Source organism: Typha latifolia, chromosome 15, assembly GCF_019914945.1.
Source record: "Typha latifolia isolate L0001 chromosome 15, TyphaL0001v2, whole genome shotgun sequence".
Classification (NCBI taxonomy): domain Eukaryota; kingdom Viridiplantae; phylum Streptophyta; class Magnoliopsida; order Poales; family Typhaceae; genus Typha; species Typha latifolia.
This window is the reverse complement of record NC_133100.1, coordinates 440434-454645: the sequence shown is the minus strand read 5'-3', so window position 1 is coordinate 454645 and position 14212 is coordinate 440434. Positions and strand designations below refer to the sequence as shown.

The following is a 14212-nucleotide window of genomic DNA, read 5'->3' as shown; positions in this document are numbered from 1 at the left end:
GAGAGAAGATGCCGTCATGTCCGCTTTCCTTTCTTTGGCGACGGCAAGACAACGGCAAAGTAAACTAACTTTAAAAGCTACGTGCTCTCATGCCATCTCTCTCTCTCTCTCTCTCTCTCTCTCTCCTTTCTTTCTCAATCTCACTCAAAGCTTGAGAGCTTTTTCTTTCTTTAATGGCTTCCTTTTAGGGTGTAATAATGATTAAAAGAAAGGCAAGGGTTGTGTTTGTGTTTGTGTTTGTGTTTGCAACTCTCTGAGAGTTGTAGTAGGAGACCAACAGACAACACATTCTGACACACTTGCTATCTATCTTTCTACCTTTTGTTCTTAATTTTGTTCTTTTATTAATAAAAGGTTGAGAGATTTCTTTCAATAGATTATAGTGAATATTTTCATTCCAATTTTTAAATTTAATAGAATTCTTAAAAAAAAAATCTCTCTCCATTATTGAAAAAAATAAAATAAACTTGAAAATCAAATAAAATTTATTAATTTTTTTTTTTTAAAAAAGGAAAGTTGATTACGGATTACCAACAAATCTCTCCTTTTTTCCTTCGTTTCCTCCCCTTCGCTTTATTCTCGTGCCGACCTTTTCTTTTCCTCCACTTTCCTCGGTCTCCGCGCCTCCACCAGCCGATACGACGGCTGGGCCTCAATCTCGACAAGTGCATCGAGATTTGTGGAAGGAGCGAATTTTAAATTTGAATTTTGGAATTTAAGTTTGCGTTGTGCTACCCGACAAGGGGGAGACCAGGGGAGTTTATAATGCACGGGTGCACGCAGTGTTATCTCTCTCTTTTTTTTTAATTTTTTTTAATTTTGTATAGTTATATATAGCGTTATTGAAAATAATTTATATGTAGCAAAGCTAACCAAAGTTATATATATATATATATAAGTTAAAATATAGGGGGTTTATTGATAAAATTCGGCTCCTCTTTTCCTGGATACTTCGCTGGGGCCCCGCGGCGCGCTGCTCCCACGAGCCGCGGACAACGCCGACACCCATAATTCCCTCTGCCTTCCACGTGCCGCGCGCGTGCGCGTTTCAGCCGGCTCCCACGAAACGGACGGTTTTTACTTAACGGGTTAAACCCGCAAAACCTCTGTATATATATATATATATATATATATATATATATATATATATATATATATATGTTCATGAAAATTTTATCAGAAACACCCCATGTTGATTTTATTTCTGTTCACATCCTATATATAAAGTATTATAAAAATAGTTAAATTAACAATAAAGTAAAAACTATATTTTAAACATAATAGTATATCCTCTATTTCCTTAGGTAGAGTAGATTTAACTCTGGGATATTTTTAATTTGAAAACATGAAAAGCAAAATAGAAGAATCTAAAAGATAAATATTCATATTGTATGAACGATAATAAAAATAGAAGATGCGGTCTTTTTTATAAATTTCGATATTAGTAAATAAAAGGAAAAGAAGAGGTGCATGAGATAAAAAGACGCAAGTAGAGAACAGTCGCAATAATCCATGCACGAAATATAGTCGTACATAAAATAAAAAGAAGAGAGAGGAGGGGGTAAACTGAAAAAGGTCATGTGTGTAATCTTTTTAGGATAGCGAAAAAAATGCATGTTGGCCCTTTTTAGTAGAGAGACTTTATATGCAGACCCCCGGGCGACAACAAGGACGAGAACAGCCGCTATTGCCCAACAATTTAACATCCTTCCCCTGTGAAAGCCTGCACACTTTGTCCCACAATTTAAACCTCCCACGATTTTATACTATTTACAACAAAGTAGTTAACTTTAGAATTGGAGAACAATAATCAAGCATGCCAGGAATGAAAAATTCTATTGAAACCCTCAAAAGTGTTGGGATGTCCATGGATGACATGGGAAAGTGTGAAACAAAATATTTCTCGAGGTTCAAAACGCAAAATTCTCACACAGCTCGGCACTAATAAACCAAGCATTAAATAAAGGTTGTGGATCGTAGTATACGTATCTCAACCCCATTTCTTTGCATTTAACACCCTGTGTAGTTATGAATTTATTCCATCGTAGGAGGGGGTATTTTTATACAATCATAAATTCGTAAAATTATGAGGACTGAAGTGTAAGTTTTTCTACGTATATTTATTTTTTTTATCACTTCGGCTTGCGGTGACGTCTCTTCCCATTCTACCATTCTCTCAAACTTTTTTCTTCTTCTTTCTTTGCCCCGGAATGCCCCCACCCCTGTCCTCTATAAATACTGCCCCAACTCATCCCCATCTCTCGTCAAACTTTTCCTCCAAAAGGCAACACACCCTCCTCCTCCTCCTCCACCAGCTCCGGTAAGAATGCAGTACGAGTCGGCGCCGGAGTACTGGTACGTGCGGCAGTCACGTGCGGACCCCCTGGAGCGCGTGGAGCGGCTGGCGTCGGAGAGCGCCGTGGTGGTGTTCAGCCTGAGTACGTGCTGCATGTGCCACGCGGTGAAGCGGCTCTTCTGCGGCATGGGGGTCCACCCCACTGTGTACGAGCTCGACGAGGACCCACGTGGCAGGGACATGGAGCGCGCCCTCGCCCGCCTCGTCGGCGCCGCCGGCCCGCCGCCCCTCCCCGTCGTATTCATCGGCGGGAAGCTCGTGGGGGCCATGGACATGGTCATGGCCTCCCACATCAACGGGACGCTCGTGCCCCTCCTCAAGGAGGCCGGCGCCCTCTGGCTCTGATTGCTTTTCCTGGGCTTTTTCGTCTTTTCACAGGTATAGAGAGAGAGAGAGAGAGAGTGGGGGGGGGGGGGGGATGGGGAGGGCTTGGTGGTCTTTTTATACTACTCCCTCCGTTTTGGGTACCGATGTTTGGGGTGATTTTGGGGTAGTAATTAAGATCGGAGATGAGTGAGTGAGTGAGTGAGTTTGGAGTGTGTTTGGAGTTATAATTCGGTTTGATGGTTAGCTTGGTGTATAGATATCAAGAACTCAAAAGGATTAAGAAAAAAAAAAAATTGTTGCTTTGCATTTTCCATTATAATGTCCAAATATTTTTTACCAACTAACTAACTAACTAACTGTTCGAGTGTATTAACTGCAACGTATGTCCATTTTAGGTATGTTTGGGTAGTTGTTGTGGAATGTTAAGACGAATGCTTCGTTACCACGTCGAACTTCCAGCGATGGCGTCAGCGGCGCCGTTTCCGAAGCTTTTCCGTACGACGGAGAAATTTTTTTCGGCGTGGGCCGACAAATCTGTCGGTCCAACTCATGACGTCTCGCCACGTAAGGGAGGTGAGGAAGAGTGAGGCAGTTGGAGCCGTCACCGCGTAATCCGCTGCGGCGGAGCGCACGCGAGCACGGATCGCGAAGCCAAAAAGCGACTGTGACCAGATTGCGCCACGTGTCGAACAAGCTCATTTGAATAAACAAGTAATCCTTTGTAGTAGATCACGGGACAATCTTTCTGGATCGCGCCACGTGTCGCCAGAGGGGATCGCGAAGCTAAAAAGCGACTGTGACGAGATTGCGCCACGTGTCGAACAAGGTCATTAGAGCAGCAACTAGTAAACAAGTAATCCTTTCTAGCGTATAGATCAAAGGACAATTTTTCTGGATCCGTCTAACTGCTAATGAGAAGTTTAGTAAAAGGGCATCATCTTATCGAGTTTTTGACTATTTTAGATGATAGATAAAGTTATGAACTTATTTAATCAAATTAGATAATTTATTTTTTAAAGTTAATGAGAATTGCTTTACGAGACAATAGTTTTATTCAATCGTTGATAATATTTGCTTATCCTATGCGTGCCAGAAAAAAAAATTATATCTAACAAAATTAATGGTACAGAGAAAAGCGATTTATATTCAATAAAATTCCTGATTTAGAGACTTTATCATACATAGACTCAACTAGTAGAGTAAATAAATTTGTAACTCATCAAGTTGGGTACATTGTTTGGTAGGTACACTAATAACAGTCAAAAACTCTCATCTTATCTTTATATAGGCCACTGCACCAACGGCCGTATCTCTCAGCAGCCCAAAGAAATTTAAACATGGCACATTCGAAGATTGAGAAGTGAATCTCTTGCTCACCGCTGGAGAATGCTATCAAAATTTATAATGTACATTCACTGGGATAGTAAGTGATGCGGGTGCATTTGAGGACTCTTGGAAGTATACAACAATGCCAAGCATGCCCGGAAACTGTTGCATCACATGCACTTTGATTTCTCGCATTGGCCGAGGATGTGCAAGGTTTGCACATGATCTTTCCTAGATTTGCAAAATGATTGGAGGCTGCTCTCGATGACCTCCCCGGTGCCCGTGAGGCTGATGCCGTGCGCCAGTAATCTTTGTATGTCACGAGAAATAGGGCTCTGCCACTCACCGTCCCACCATGCCGGTGGGAGGAGGGGTGTGAATGCACATTGGTGCGGCTGATGGCGGCAGCTCAAAGGTCCGGCGAATCTATTCCAGATGTGACCCCAGCCAATCTGATTGCTGAGACCATTGGCTAACAGGTTACTCTGAAAGCTGCTGAGGAATGAGAAGTTGGAGCCTGCAGGATCTTCACCTGGTAGATCAGAAGGTTGGTTATCAGCTTACCTAAGTTATAAAGATGTGAACGGGATGAGTGTAGTACCATGCCGATTGGCTGCAGCTAATGCTGCAATAAACTGAGCATAGGTCGTTCCTACACGGCGGTGCGCTCCAGACACTACAGCATGTTTGGCGCGTGATGCTAGAAAGAAATCCACAAATGCTACCCATCTTGGCGCTGGTCCCCAGTCCTTCACTCTAAAATTTAAGGTCTGAAAGAAGAAACTTTAGTTTGATTGTGTGAACTGTTCTGATGAAACGATTTCAACAAGGAGAACGTATGCAAATTCATAGCAACAGAGGAACTATTCAGCACATCGCAGTAAACATGACCACTTCAATAGAAGGAGAAAGCATTCACCGGATGCAGTCAATCATTCAGATATCGCACCAAACTTTTAAATGCTTACAAGTTGGCGCCTGTTAATATCCTATCAGGAAAAGTCATGGACAAAAATTGTGACTGCCTGTCGTCAACTTAAAGAAATCAGGGTGGAAATCCCTGGGTAAGACATTCAAAAACAAGATATGCTTGACGGTAGACTCACAAGGCCAGTTGGACACACTAACAGAATGATGGAACCTCAAACAAATGAGTGAAGAGAGTCTATTTCGTCAAATCTCAGGTATCAAAAGATTCCAGAATATAAAATGACATACCTGGTATGGTTTGATTATACCAGAACTATTCCCTTCAAACAACTCATAGTCAAAATAAAGTACCTGCATGGAGAAGTAGAAAATATATGCTTAATTTTGTCAGAAAGCAAGATATTGATTTTATGCAATAAATAGCCTCCTGATAAACACGAGCTTGAGAGTACTTAACACAGAATAAATTGAACAAAAAAATATATTTGATCAAACTCATCTACCTCTGCAAAATCAGTGAGGTACGGTGTAATCTCTCTAATAAATGAAGGTGTATCTGAAACCAAAACCACTCGTGGTCTTGAGCTTGGTTGGTGAATACCAGCGAGGGCTCTCTTAATACACTCAACAGCTGCTTTAGTTGCTCGTACAGACCTTGAACCACAAAAGGAAATTATACTGAACCATTACTAGTCATCATAATCCAAATGAGTCTAGTATATGTAGTTGAAAATGGTTCTGATGGAAGTCAAGAAAAGGAAATAATAATTTTTTAAAAATACCCAACACTATCTTCCAAGATCTTTTCAATAAAGAAAAGATCAGATCTTTATTGTTGAGAAAAGGTCAATACTTCACCCAATTTCATTGCAGAAACCATTAAGTTCTCCCCATGGGAATAAAATACTTACTTCCTCAAAGAAGAGAACAAAACCTAGGAAAAAGTGCTTCTATTATAGCAGGAGCCTGAGTTACTCACGCACCATCAACCCTTCTCACAATTTTTTTCTATTAAACTAAAATACACTAACTAAACTAAAGGGATATGTGATTCTATCAAAAGTGTTCTCTACTTCTCATTAATATCATGAATCTACTAAAAGCACAATAGGTAAATACTAAATAGACTGAGGGCTAGAATAGCATGTATTGAGAAGGATCCAACTAGTGTCACTCAAAACAGCACGAAGTAAACAAACGGAAGATTACTTCATCTGTTGATCCTTTTTGAAGGATCTTTCAAGAATGAATAGCATGCATAAGCAACTTACTACAAGCTATAGGACTTGAAAGCATGATATATGCACTTCAGATGATTAAAAACATCCAATCTAAATCAAGAGCATTTTCTTATTTGAAATCATTCCAAAAAGTTTAACCTATTTTTCCAACTATTACTTCTGTTGTATTGTTTGTTCCTCCCTCTAAAAGAGCCAAATGGACCAAGTGGATGTATCTCTAAACAGGGAGATAAGGTAAGACAAAAGATGGAGGCAGAAAAACGTTGGTGCATAGAAGTGCACAAACAATGACACATTACAGAAATACCCAGAGATGTCCCTCTGACAGCAGCAGCAACTGAGGAGGGGGAAGTAGAAGTTATTATCTTAGAACAACTACCTGTTGCTCAGCATGCGCATGTGCAACGCAATATCTGGATCTGCACCATTTAGAACCCAATTAACAGCCTCTATGATTGCTTGAGAAGGTGATATTATTGCTCTCATTAGCTCTCCAAACACATTAGGCCTAGATTGAAGAGAGTCCAACTCCCCGAAAAGAATAGAAGCTGATCTCCTCATTCCGGAATGTACATTCTTCAAAAAGAACTGAATCCCAGTTGCATCTGTTGTACCTTGAAACCTGCCATTGCATATTAAAAAGTGATTTGTTTATTTCAATTAAATACTGAGCAGTTTTTTAATGTCTGACAGAAATAATCTCTCTTACTATAATATCACAAATAGGTCAGAAGGAAGAAGCTAGCAAACAGCTCAGGAGAATAAAGCCAATAGAAAAAACTAGAGAAAAAGAAAATCATATGCATTTAGCCATGAACCAGTGTCAGTCAGAAAGATTATGCAAGAAACTCATTAAATGCCAGCAGTTATGTTTAAGCACAAGAAATAAGAGTTCTTGGGTATGTGATTACAAACTATAGACAGAAAATTTCTTTTCAGCATACTAATGACAATTGGCAAGTGCATTCTATCATATGAGTTTTCTTCTCTGCTGATAAAATAATCAGCCTTACAAACTTAATTAAGAGGTTGTAGAAGATGAATCTAATTCAATCAGGATGAATTCCACGTAATTTGCTGAATTGTTCCAATTAAGACTCATAAATGCCGAGCTAATTTCCAACTTACCATGACTTGATATGCTGACGAGATCTAACATACACAAATTTCAACTCTCCTACTAAATAATGAACAACTCAATATGGAATCAAAGTTTTTCTTTATGTTTCACTCCACTTACGCTAGCAGAGGGAAGTAACACATCTTCCCCCTGCAGAGCATTTCCATCAACAAAAGCAAATTGGAGAATTCTCAAAAGAACATAATAGACCTTCATAAAGAAGCACAAAAACATGGCCTATTCTATTGAATTGTTCTATTTGGCATCAATGGGAAAAAGAAAATACCATGTTTACAGAGTAGCACATGTAGATGTAAGGTTCCAAGTTTTGAAAAAGAAACTGCCAGAAATAGGAAGAAATGGAAAAAATAATTGTGATTTTTGGAAAGCTCAAATGACTATTCCACTTCTTTTCTTTTCTCTGTTTCAGAAACAGTCATCCCAGCAACTTCCTATACAATCCTATAAAGCATGCAATTAGAACTTACCAGATAATGGGATGCTTCCAAAGATTCCAATCACTGCAAAGAACATTTGTTTCCCTTGGATTTTCAAAATTGTCCACTCTAATGTTCAGGTTTTTGCCATACTTTCTGGCACAGTCATTCTTCCTCCATAAATGCTTGACCTCTCCCAGAGTAAATGAAAGGTTGGTATAAGAAATGTACTCTCCAAAAGGATATAATCCCCTGCAAAGAAGATTCTATTTATCAACATCACCTGCAGCGAAACTTTTAGGTCACAAGAAGCAAACTCATTGGCCACATATATGTTTTGCAATAAGAGAATGATAATTCCAATAATTAGGAGTATTTATATGTACATACAAAAGAACCTAACATAGTACCATCATCTCTGTACATTAAATAAAGCCAAAATATTTCTCAAGAAAAATAAACAAATGCAGATATTTCCCGAAAACCACACAAGTACTAAATAATGATTCCACTGCAAAAGAATGATACACAACTTGAGATAGAATTATATGCCTGGTTTGCCCGATGATCAAGGACCGATTTAAAATAACACTTAAGGCTGCTGCAGTTAAAATCTTGTACATTTCATTCCCAAACCCTGCTTCTGATGCTTTCCCTATCACAAAGCCTTGTCTGCAAAACTGGTGTGCAGTAAGCTCTCGAACTCTGGCAGCTCCTGACAAGTTAATTAAACAAGTAAACATCGAACTCCCTACCTACTTCTGGAATCACACTTTACCTACTCAAACTAGACTGCTTGTTGCATGTTTTGAATATACGAAGTCATTCATTTCATGCTGTATAAAATTCTAATGACTATATTATATGTACACAGTGACAGATATGCTGAATTCAGTCAAATGGAATAAATGGGAAACATCTGAAAGTAAGTAATTTCCGGAACTCTATTATTTCCCAAAGTTGCAGTTTGTTCAATATCTGCAAGGCTTTACAGTTTATGTTTTGTATAAGGTACTGCCAAAACACTCTACATCTCACTTGCCAGAAGAAGCTCAGCGTTATATAATCAAGCACTTCCTTTTTCCATACATGATGAACGACGTGGTTGACTGAGACCAATAACATTAACCTAACAAACAAATGGAATTATCAAGAAATGGTAATTAAAGATCTTCTTATTGAAGTAACAATCTTATCATAGTTCTAAAGTTGACCCATTTATACAAAAAGTGGTGCCTTGAATTAAAAATAGTGCGAGATAAATGGACTAAACCAAGTTCAAAACGGCAACAAGAATGAGTGATTCTCCACACAACTGGAATTTAGCATTCATAACTAGGCGGTTACCATGGAGATCGAAGTGGCGCTTGATGACCTCCCTAACCCTTAAGCTTTCCTTCTCCGATCCTTTGGCGAATGCTTCGCCCATCTCCTCCACGGTGGCGCAAGAAGCCCTATTACTCCCTCCCACCTCCGCCTCCTCCTTCTCGTCCCCTTCTTCTGGAGTTTGAGGTTCGACGGGGATATCCTCGAGGCGGCGATGGAGGAGATCATCGGCGGCGTGGGAGGGGAGTTTGACGTGGGTGGAGGAGACCCGGACGAGGAAGAGGACAGCGGTAGAGACGGCGCCGACGAGGAGGAGTGATCGGGTGATTCGGAGGAGTCGGTTACGCTTCCGAGATGGAACGCCGGCATGGCCCATGGCTCAACTGAGAGAAATCTTGGGAGTGAGATCGGATCGGGGTTTTCGTTCTCTCCCCGCAAATTTGCATTTAAAGACCTTTCTTACACTTCTTAACATATAACGCATAATCCGGGAGCTGATACACAAATATTATTAATGCAGGGTGTTTTCAAAATATTGTCCTCTGAAAATGCAAATTTGTTAACCGAGAGTGTCTTTTTAGAATAAAGTGCAAAATATAGGACTTAAAATATAAAATATTGAAAAAAGATGGGATGTGCATCACAAATTTGTGAAAAGATGGGGTGTGAAATGTAATATTGAGGTTTTTTACCACGGTCTTTGCACGTGCAAGTACAACCTAGAACCCTTGGAAGAACCCTTCTCGACGACGCCCATCTCCGCTTTCTCGTTCTCCGTCTTCCCCAGAGCGAGATGAGCGGCGGTTTCTTGGGTGCGTTTTTTGGGACGCGGGCGCTCGAGGTGGTGAAGAGGAACAACTCCCCCGGTCTCCTCTGGAAGCGGATCAAGCTCACTACCACCCGCAAGGCCAACGCCAAGAAGCGCCTCCGGCGCCTTTGGCAGGTGAACCCTAAATTACCCCGTTTGTAGGGTTTGGGTAATCCAGTGTATGTTGCTGGAATTTGATGCTTGCTTACGAGGCTTACCGAATACAATCGAATCTCGATCACTTTGCTGTCCAATCTTCTGACTCTAGTTAGGTTTCGTGCACTTATTCCTACAAGATACGGTAATCCGGTGATTTACGTGGAAATGGTGGATTCGATGCTTTCTTAAGGTATTTAGTCAACCAAGATCGAGTCGTGATCCGTGTCTTGCGTAGTAGCTATGGTGCCGTGCTGCTTTAGAAGGCAAGGGAAAACTTGGAGTCGTCGATCTTGTTTGATGTTAACCTCCTTGGGATTGTTGATATAATGATGTAGAATGAAGGATTTGGATTTAGTTGTGGCGACAGAGAAATGAGGATTGCTGAAGCTAGTGGGGATGCAGAATGTGCATTCTTCCATACAAAAATTGATTCTCACAATTGAAGTTTATGATCAGTTTTGAGGACATTTATGTTTAGGTACATGTATATAGTGAGTTTTCTATTTTGGTATTAGCTGCAAATTTAATTTAGTTTGATCATAGTTAGGTAGTGAAATCAGACCTAAACTTGTAGACAATTGAATGTTTGATGAAGAAGCCCTCTACATATGGGAGGCCCAACATGTGGGAAGGATACTGAGTTATGGGCAATGCTATTTATAAATTAAGCTCTGCATTCTTGTATATTGAGTTTTTACTACCTAGCTAGAGTTATGGCTTTATGGCTTTATGGTTGTAGAAGATAATCTGTCCTTTACAATGCCCTTCTCTACAAGATATGAAGTTAACTCAGTGTCTTCTGGTGCTTAGCTACTTTTGACAGTTCCTTCAATCATACCTATTAGAAAAAGGGAAAAAGGATCCTATAAAAGAAAGTTGCAGAATGGGCTAAAAAGTAAAATCAATGACATTGTTGGTGCCCTAAAATCTTTTGTGTGTGATGGGTGATACTAAATACCCATGGCATTTAAGAGTTCTTGTTGAAATCCACAAAAGGAATCTTTGAATTGAGGTATTGTATTGGTCGATCTGGAATTTTGGTGAAGTTAGGAGAAAACAATAAGGTTTGGGTGATTGTCAAATTATTTGCATCATTGAGCTTATCTGCCAATGAAATCTAAACAGATACAACCGACATCTCTGTGTTATACAGTTTTATTCTTCTTTTCTGATTTTGAGATTATAACTTAATAGTACAAAGTGCATTTGGCTAACATGTATTATTTTTTATATTAGTGTTTTTGTCTTTAATCTGATTAATATCAGAGCTGCTAGTTTCAGCCCATTATCAGTTAGCCAACTAAATAAAGCTAGTCCAAGGAAAAAAATATAATGGTCGTAAGTTATAAGGATTAGATATAGCAATATGAACTCCCTAAATAAATACTGGTAAATCACTCAATAGACATGAAAGTAAGAACATGATGGTGAATTTCATTCTAGGCATAAGGTTGAGAGGCTTGAGGGTATGATAGAAAAGATAGCTATATAAGGAGAAACATGTGAAGAGCCAATTGGAGGTTAAACAAACGTATGACTCAAAATAGTTGTGCTGTTATACTGGAAGTTATTGTTTTCCTCAATGTCCATGTCTGTTGCATTGGATAGCCATTTGATTGGCTTTTTCTGATAATGAAGTAATTTATGTTGTAATTGTCAATAGTGATCATAGAGGCAGAAATAACTTGATACTAGTGCAGAGTATTTATCGTGTGGTTCGCAACATTTTTCCTGTGATAAATCATGACTGGAAATTTCATAGATTTATATATTATTTAAGTTTCACAAGGGCATACAAATTGAACTTTTGAGGGGTTTCGTTATTTTGCCTTCAAATAATCATTTGTCCAAGAACTCTAATTTGCATCTTGTTGCAGAATGAGGCAGTTTTGAGGGCTTGCACTGAATCAGAATCTCAGAAAACATCAAGCACTGCTTCTTCAATTGAAGGAAACTAGTAGCCTGTAAACCACTAGTCAATGAGCTTAAGACTTTGATGAGCCACCAAGGGTTCACTCTCTGCTTCCAGTTATAGGGCATTATCTTTCTGTGTGGCTTTTAAGTGAAAAAAAGAGAGCTTGTCCTTTGATCAAGAGGACATAGAATTTTTTGCTATAATATATATCTCTGTTGCTGGCTTCTGGCTTTTTCTGCTTGATAAGGTCTATTTTCTTAAAGCTTGTTACTTCCTAACTTCTCTTCTAGCTCTGAGTTTTCTGTTTGTTTGTAACTGCTTCCTTATTTATTTAAATTCTTGTGATGTTTGGGTATCATAAAATCAACTGCCTTGGTAGTTGGTCCATAACATACTGCTCAGTAGTTTATCTGAATATTTCCTCTGTGAAATACAGAATTGATCTAGATATTATTTCACTTCATATGGTTAATGTGAGATCTTCATAAATCAGTTGGTGTCATATGTTTCCGGTATTTCTGTATATTGTGGTTAGAAACTTCGGAATGCAGAACAAAAAGATTGCTGCCTCTAGGTAGCCTTTTAAACTTCATTACTATGCTTGCAATAGCCATCCATGTATAAAGAGGTCTTCTTTGCCAAGAATAGATTGTTTCAACTAACACCTTTGTGACCTGTCTGATTAGTGCCAGGTTGCTGGAATCTCGACATCTTATAACTTTTATGCTAATGATGTTGAATTGCTGATATTTTCTCCAGTTTTAGAGTACATAACCTTTTCTCTGGTTGTCAACATCATTACATTAGGTTAGATGTTTTCTGGTAATTTTCTTCATTTATTTTTCAGCTATGATTAAATGTGTATAAAGTGAGAAAACTTGCCAAAATATACATACAGTGAGTGTTGCTATATCATTCTTTACATCACAAATATTTGGAGTCTGCCATATCAAATCTATTTTAGACTTTTGAGCTGTTTGGGGCCATATTCCTAACTATGAGATCTCATGACTTACAAATCGGTATGCCCAAGTAATTTTTTTTTGTGGATCTTTATCTTTTTTGTGGCATATCATAGACCATTCTTTAGAATTGCATCAAGGATTGCCAACTTATCTAAACCACATCTTTGATATATTTTCTGCATCTTTTCCTCAATTGATGCTCACTCCCACCTCCTTGTCTATATGTTCATGTTAGGTTTGTTCTAATGAAAGCATGTGCTGTACAAATGTAGCCTCTACTTCCTTCTTTGTTTCATTTCTTTGCTTGCTTGCATAGGGGGGCATCTTAATGAGTTGTTCACATGCTGGGTAACTGCACAATTCCAACTGCCCAGAGTCCCCACTGTCCTTTCAGTGATCAAACTACCAATATATTCAACTCTCAACTTGATCTCCTAGAACATCAATGATGTCTTGCTTTTCTTGTTCTTCTCAAATTGCTCATCAGATGGTGGTTAGTTGAAGCATTCCACAGGTTAAACAATTGAAAAGTTCTGCTATGCCTGCCGGCCCACATCATGGATGACGAGAACATCCAAGTCAGCAATCCAACTACACACTCCTGCCGGGTGTAAACAGGTAGATCAAAACCCTGACAGCCTAACCCGTTTTCATTTGATCCTGATTTTGTGATACAAATTAATTTTTTTTTTTGACATTTGAGTTTTTATATTTATGCATCAATTCATGATTTTTGGCTTATTCTTTCCTAGGATTGTATGCCTGCATCTATAATAGGCGCTTGATGATGTCATGATAGTGAGCTTGGGTTTTTTCTGTTTATCGGGTTATCGGGTCATCGTTTCATGGTTTTTGTCTATATTTGTTGAGGGTGACTTACCTTTGGAATGGTCAAAGTAGGGAACAAGGGAGCTTTCATTGAATTTGGAGTTGAGAAAAGAAGCATATGTGGTGTCGTGAACGAACTTCCCAATCTTTTAGTTGGAGTTGGCTGATGATCCCAAAGCCACACTCACAAGAAACTTTGGTCGGCAGTTCCTTTTCTATTTTATTCTCGCTAGGCTTTCTTTCTTTTTACTGATATGAGGTGGCACCAATTCTACACGTTTTAATCTTTTTAACTTCCTTACCTTTCCATCCTCCTAATCATCCTATGTCACTTTTGCAAAGTTTTCGTATCCATTGTGGTTTTAATCTACTACTCTTTTGTACTGTCTTTAGAGTTTAGAATCAAGTTCTTCATTTCCAAGTAAATGTTGAAAGATATATAGAGTTAGAATCAGTTACAAGGTAAGACTCTAA

The 14212-nt window shown here is 39.0% G+C and overlaps 3 protein-coding genes across 3 annotated transcripts; 2 read left to right on the top strand and 1 right to left on the bottom strand.

Annotated features, from left to right (window-relative positions):
* Positions 1 to 2176: 2176 nt before the first annotated feature.
* Positions 2177 to 2996, top strand: LOC140802078 (glutaredoxin-C3-like). The gene has a single exon (XM_073157505.1). The coding sequence runs from the start codon at positions 2327 to 2329 to the stop codon at positions 2699 to 2701; it is 375 nt and encodes a 124-aa protein (XP_073013606.1). The 5' UTR covers positions 2177 to 2326; the 3' UTR covers positions 2702 to 2996.
* Positions 2997 to 3804: 808 nt separating this feature from the next.
* Positions 3805 to 9889, bottom strand: LOC140801943 (uncharacterized). The gene is made up of 9 exons (XM_073157339.1): positions 9756 to 9889; positions 9085 to 9557; positions 8290 to 8452; positions 7789 to 7989; positions 6560 to 6802; positions 5443 to 5593; positions 5228 to 5290; positions 4611 to 4779; positions 3805 to 4541 (listed from the first exon to the last, which is right to left on the bottom strand). Exons 2-9 carry the CDS (start codon positions 9437 to 9439, stop codon positions 4180 to 4182), a joined length of 1707 nt encoding a protein of 568 aa, XP_073013440.1. The 5' UTR covers positions 9440 to 9557; positions 9756 to 9889; the 3' UTR covers positions 3805 to 4179.
* Positions 9857 to 12185, top strand: LOC140801944 (uncharacterized). The gene is made up of 2 exons (XM_073157341.1): positions 9857 to 10006; positions 11908 to 12185. Exons 1-2 carry the CDS (start codon positions 9857 to 9859, stop codon positions 11986 to 11988), a joined length of 231 nt encoding a protein of 76 aa, XP_073013442.1. The 3' UTR covers positions 11989 to 12185.
* The last annotated feature ends 2027 nt before the right edge of the window (positions 12186 to 14212 follow it).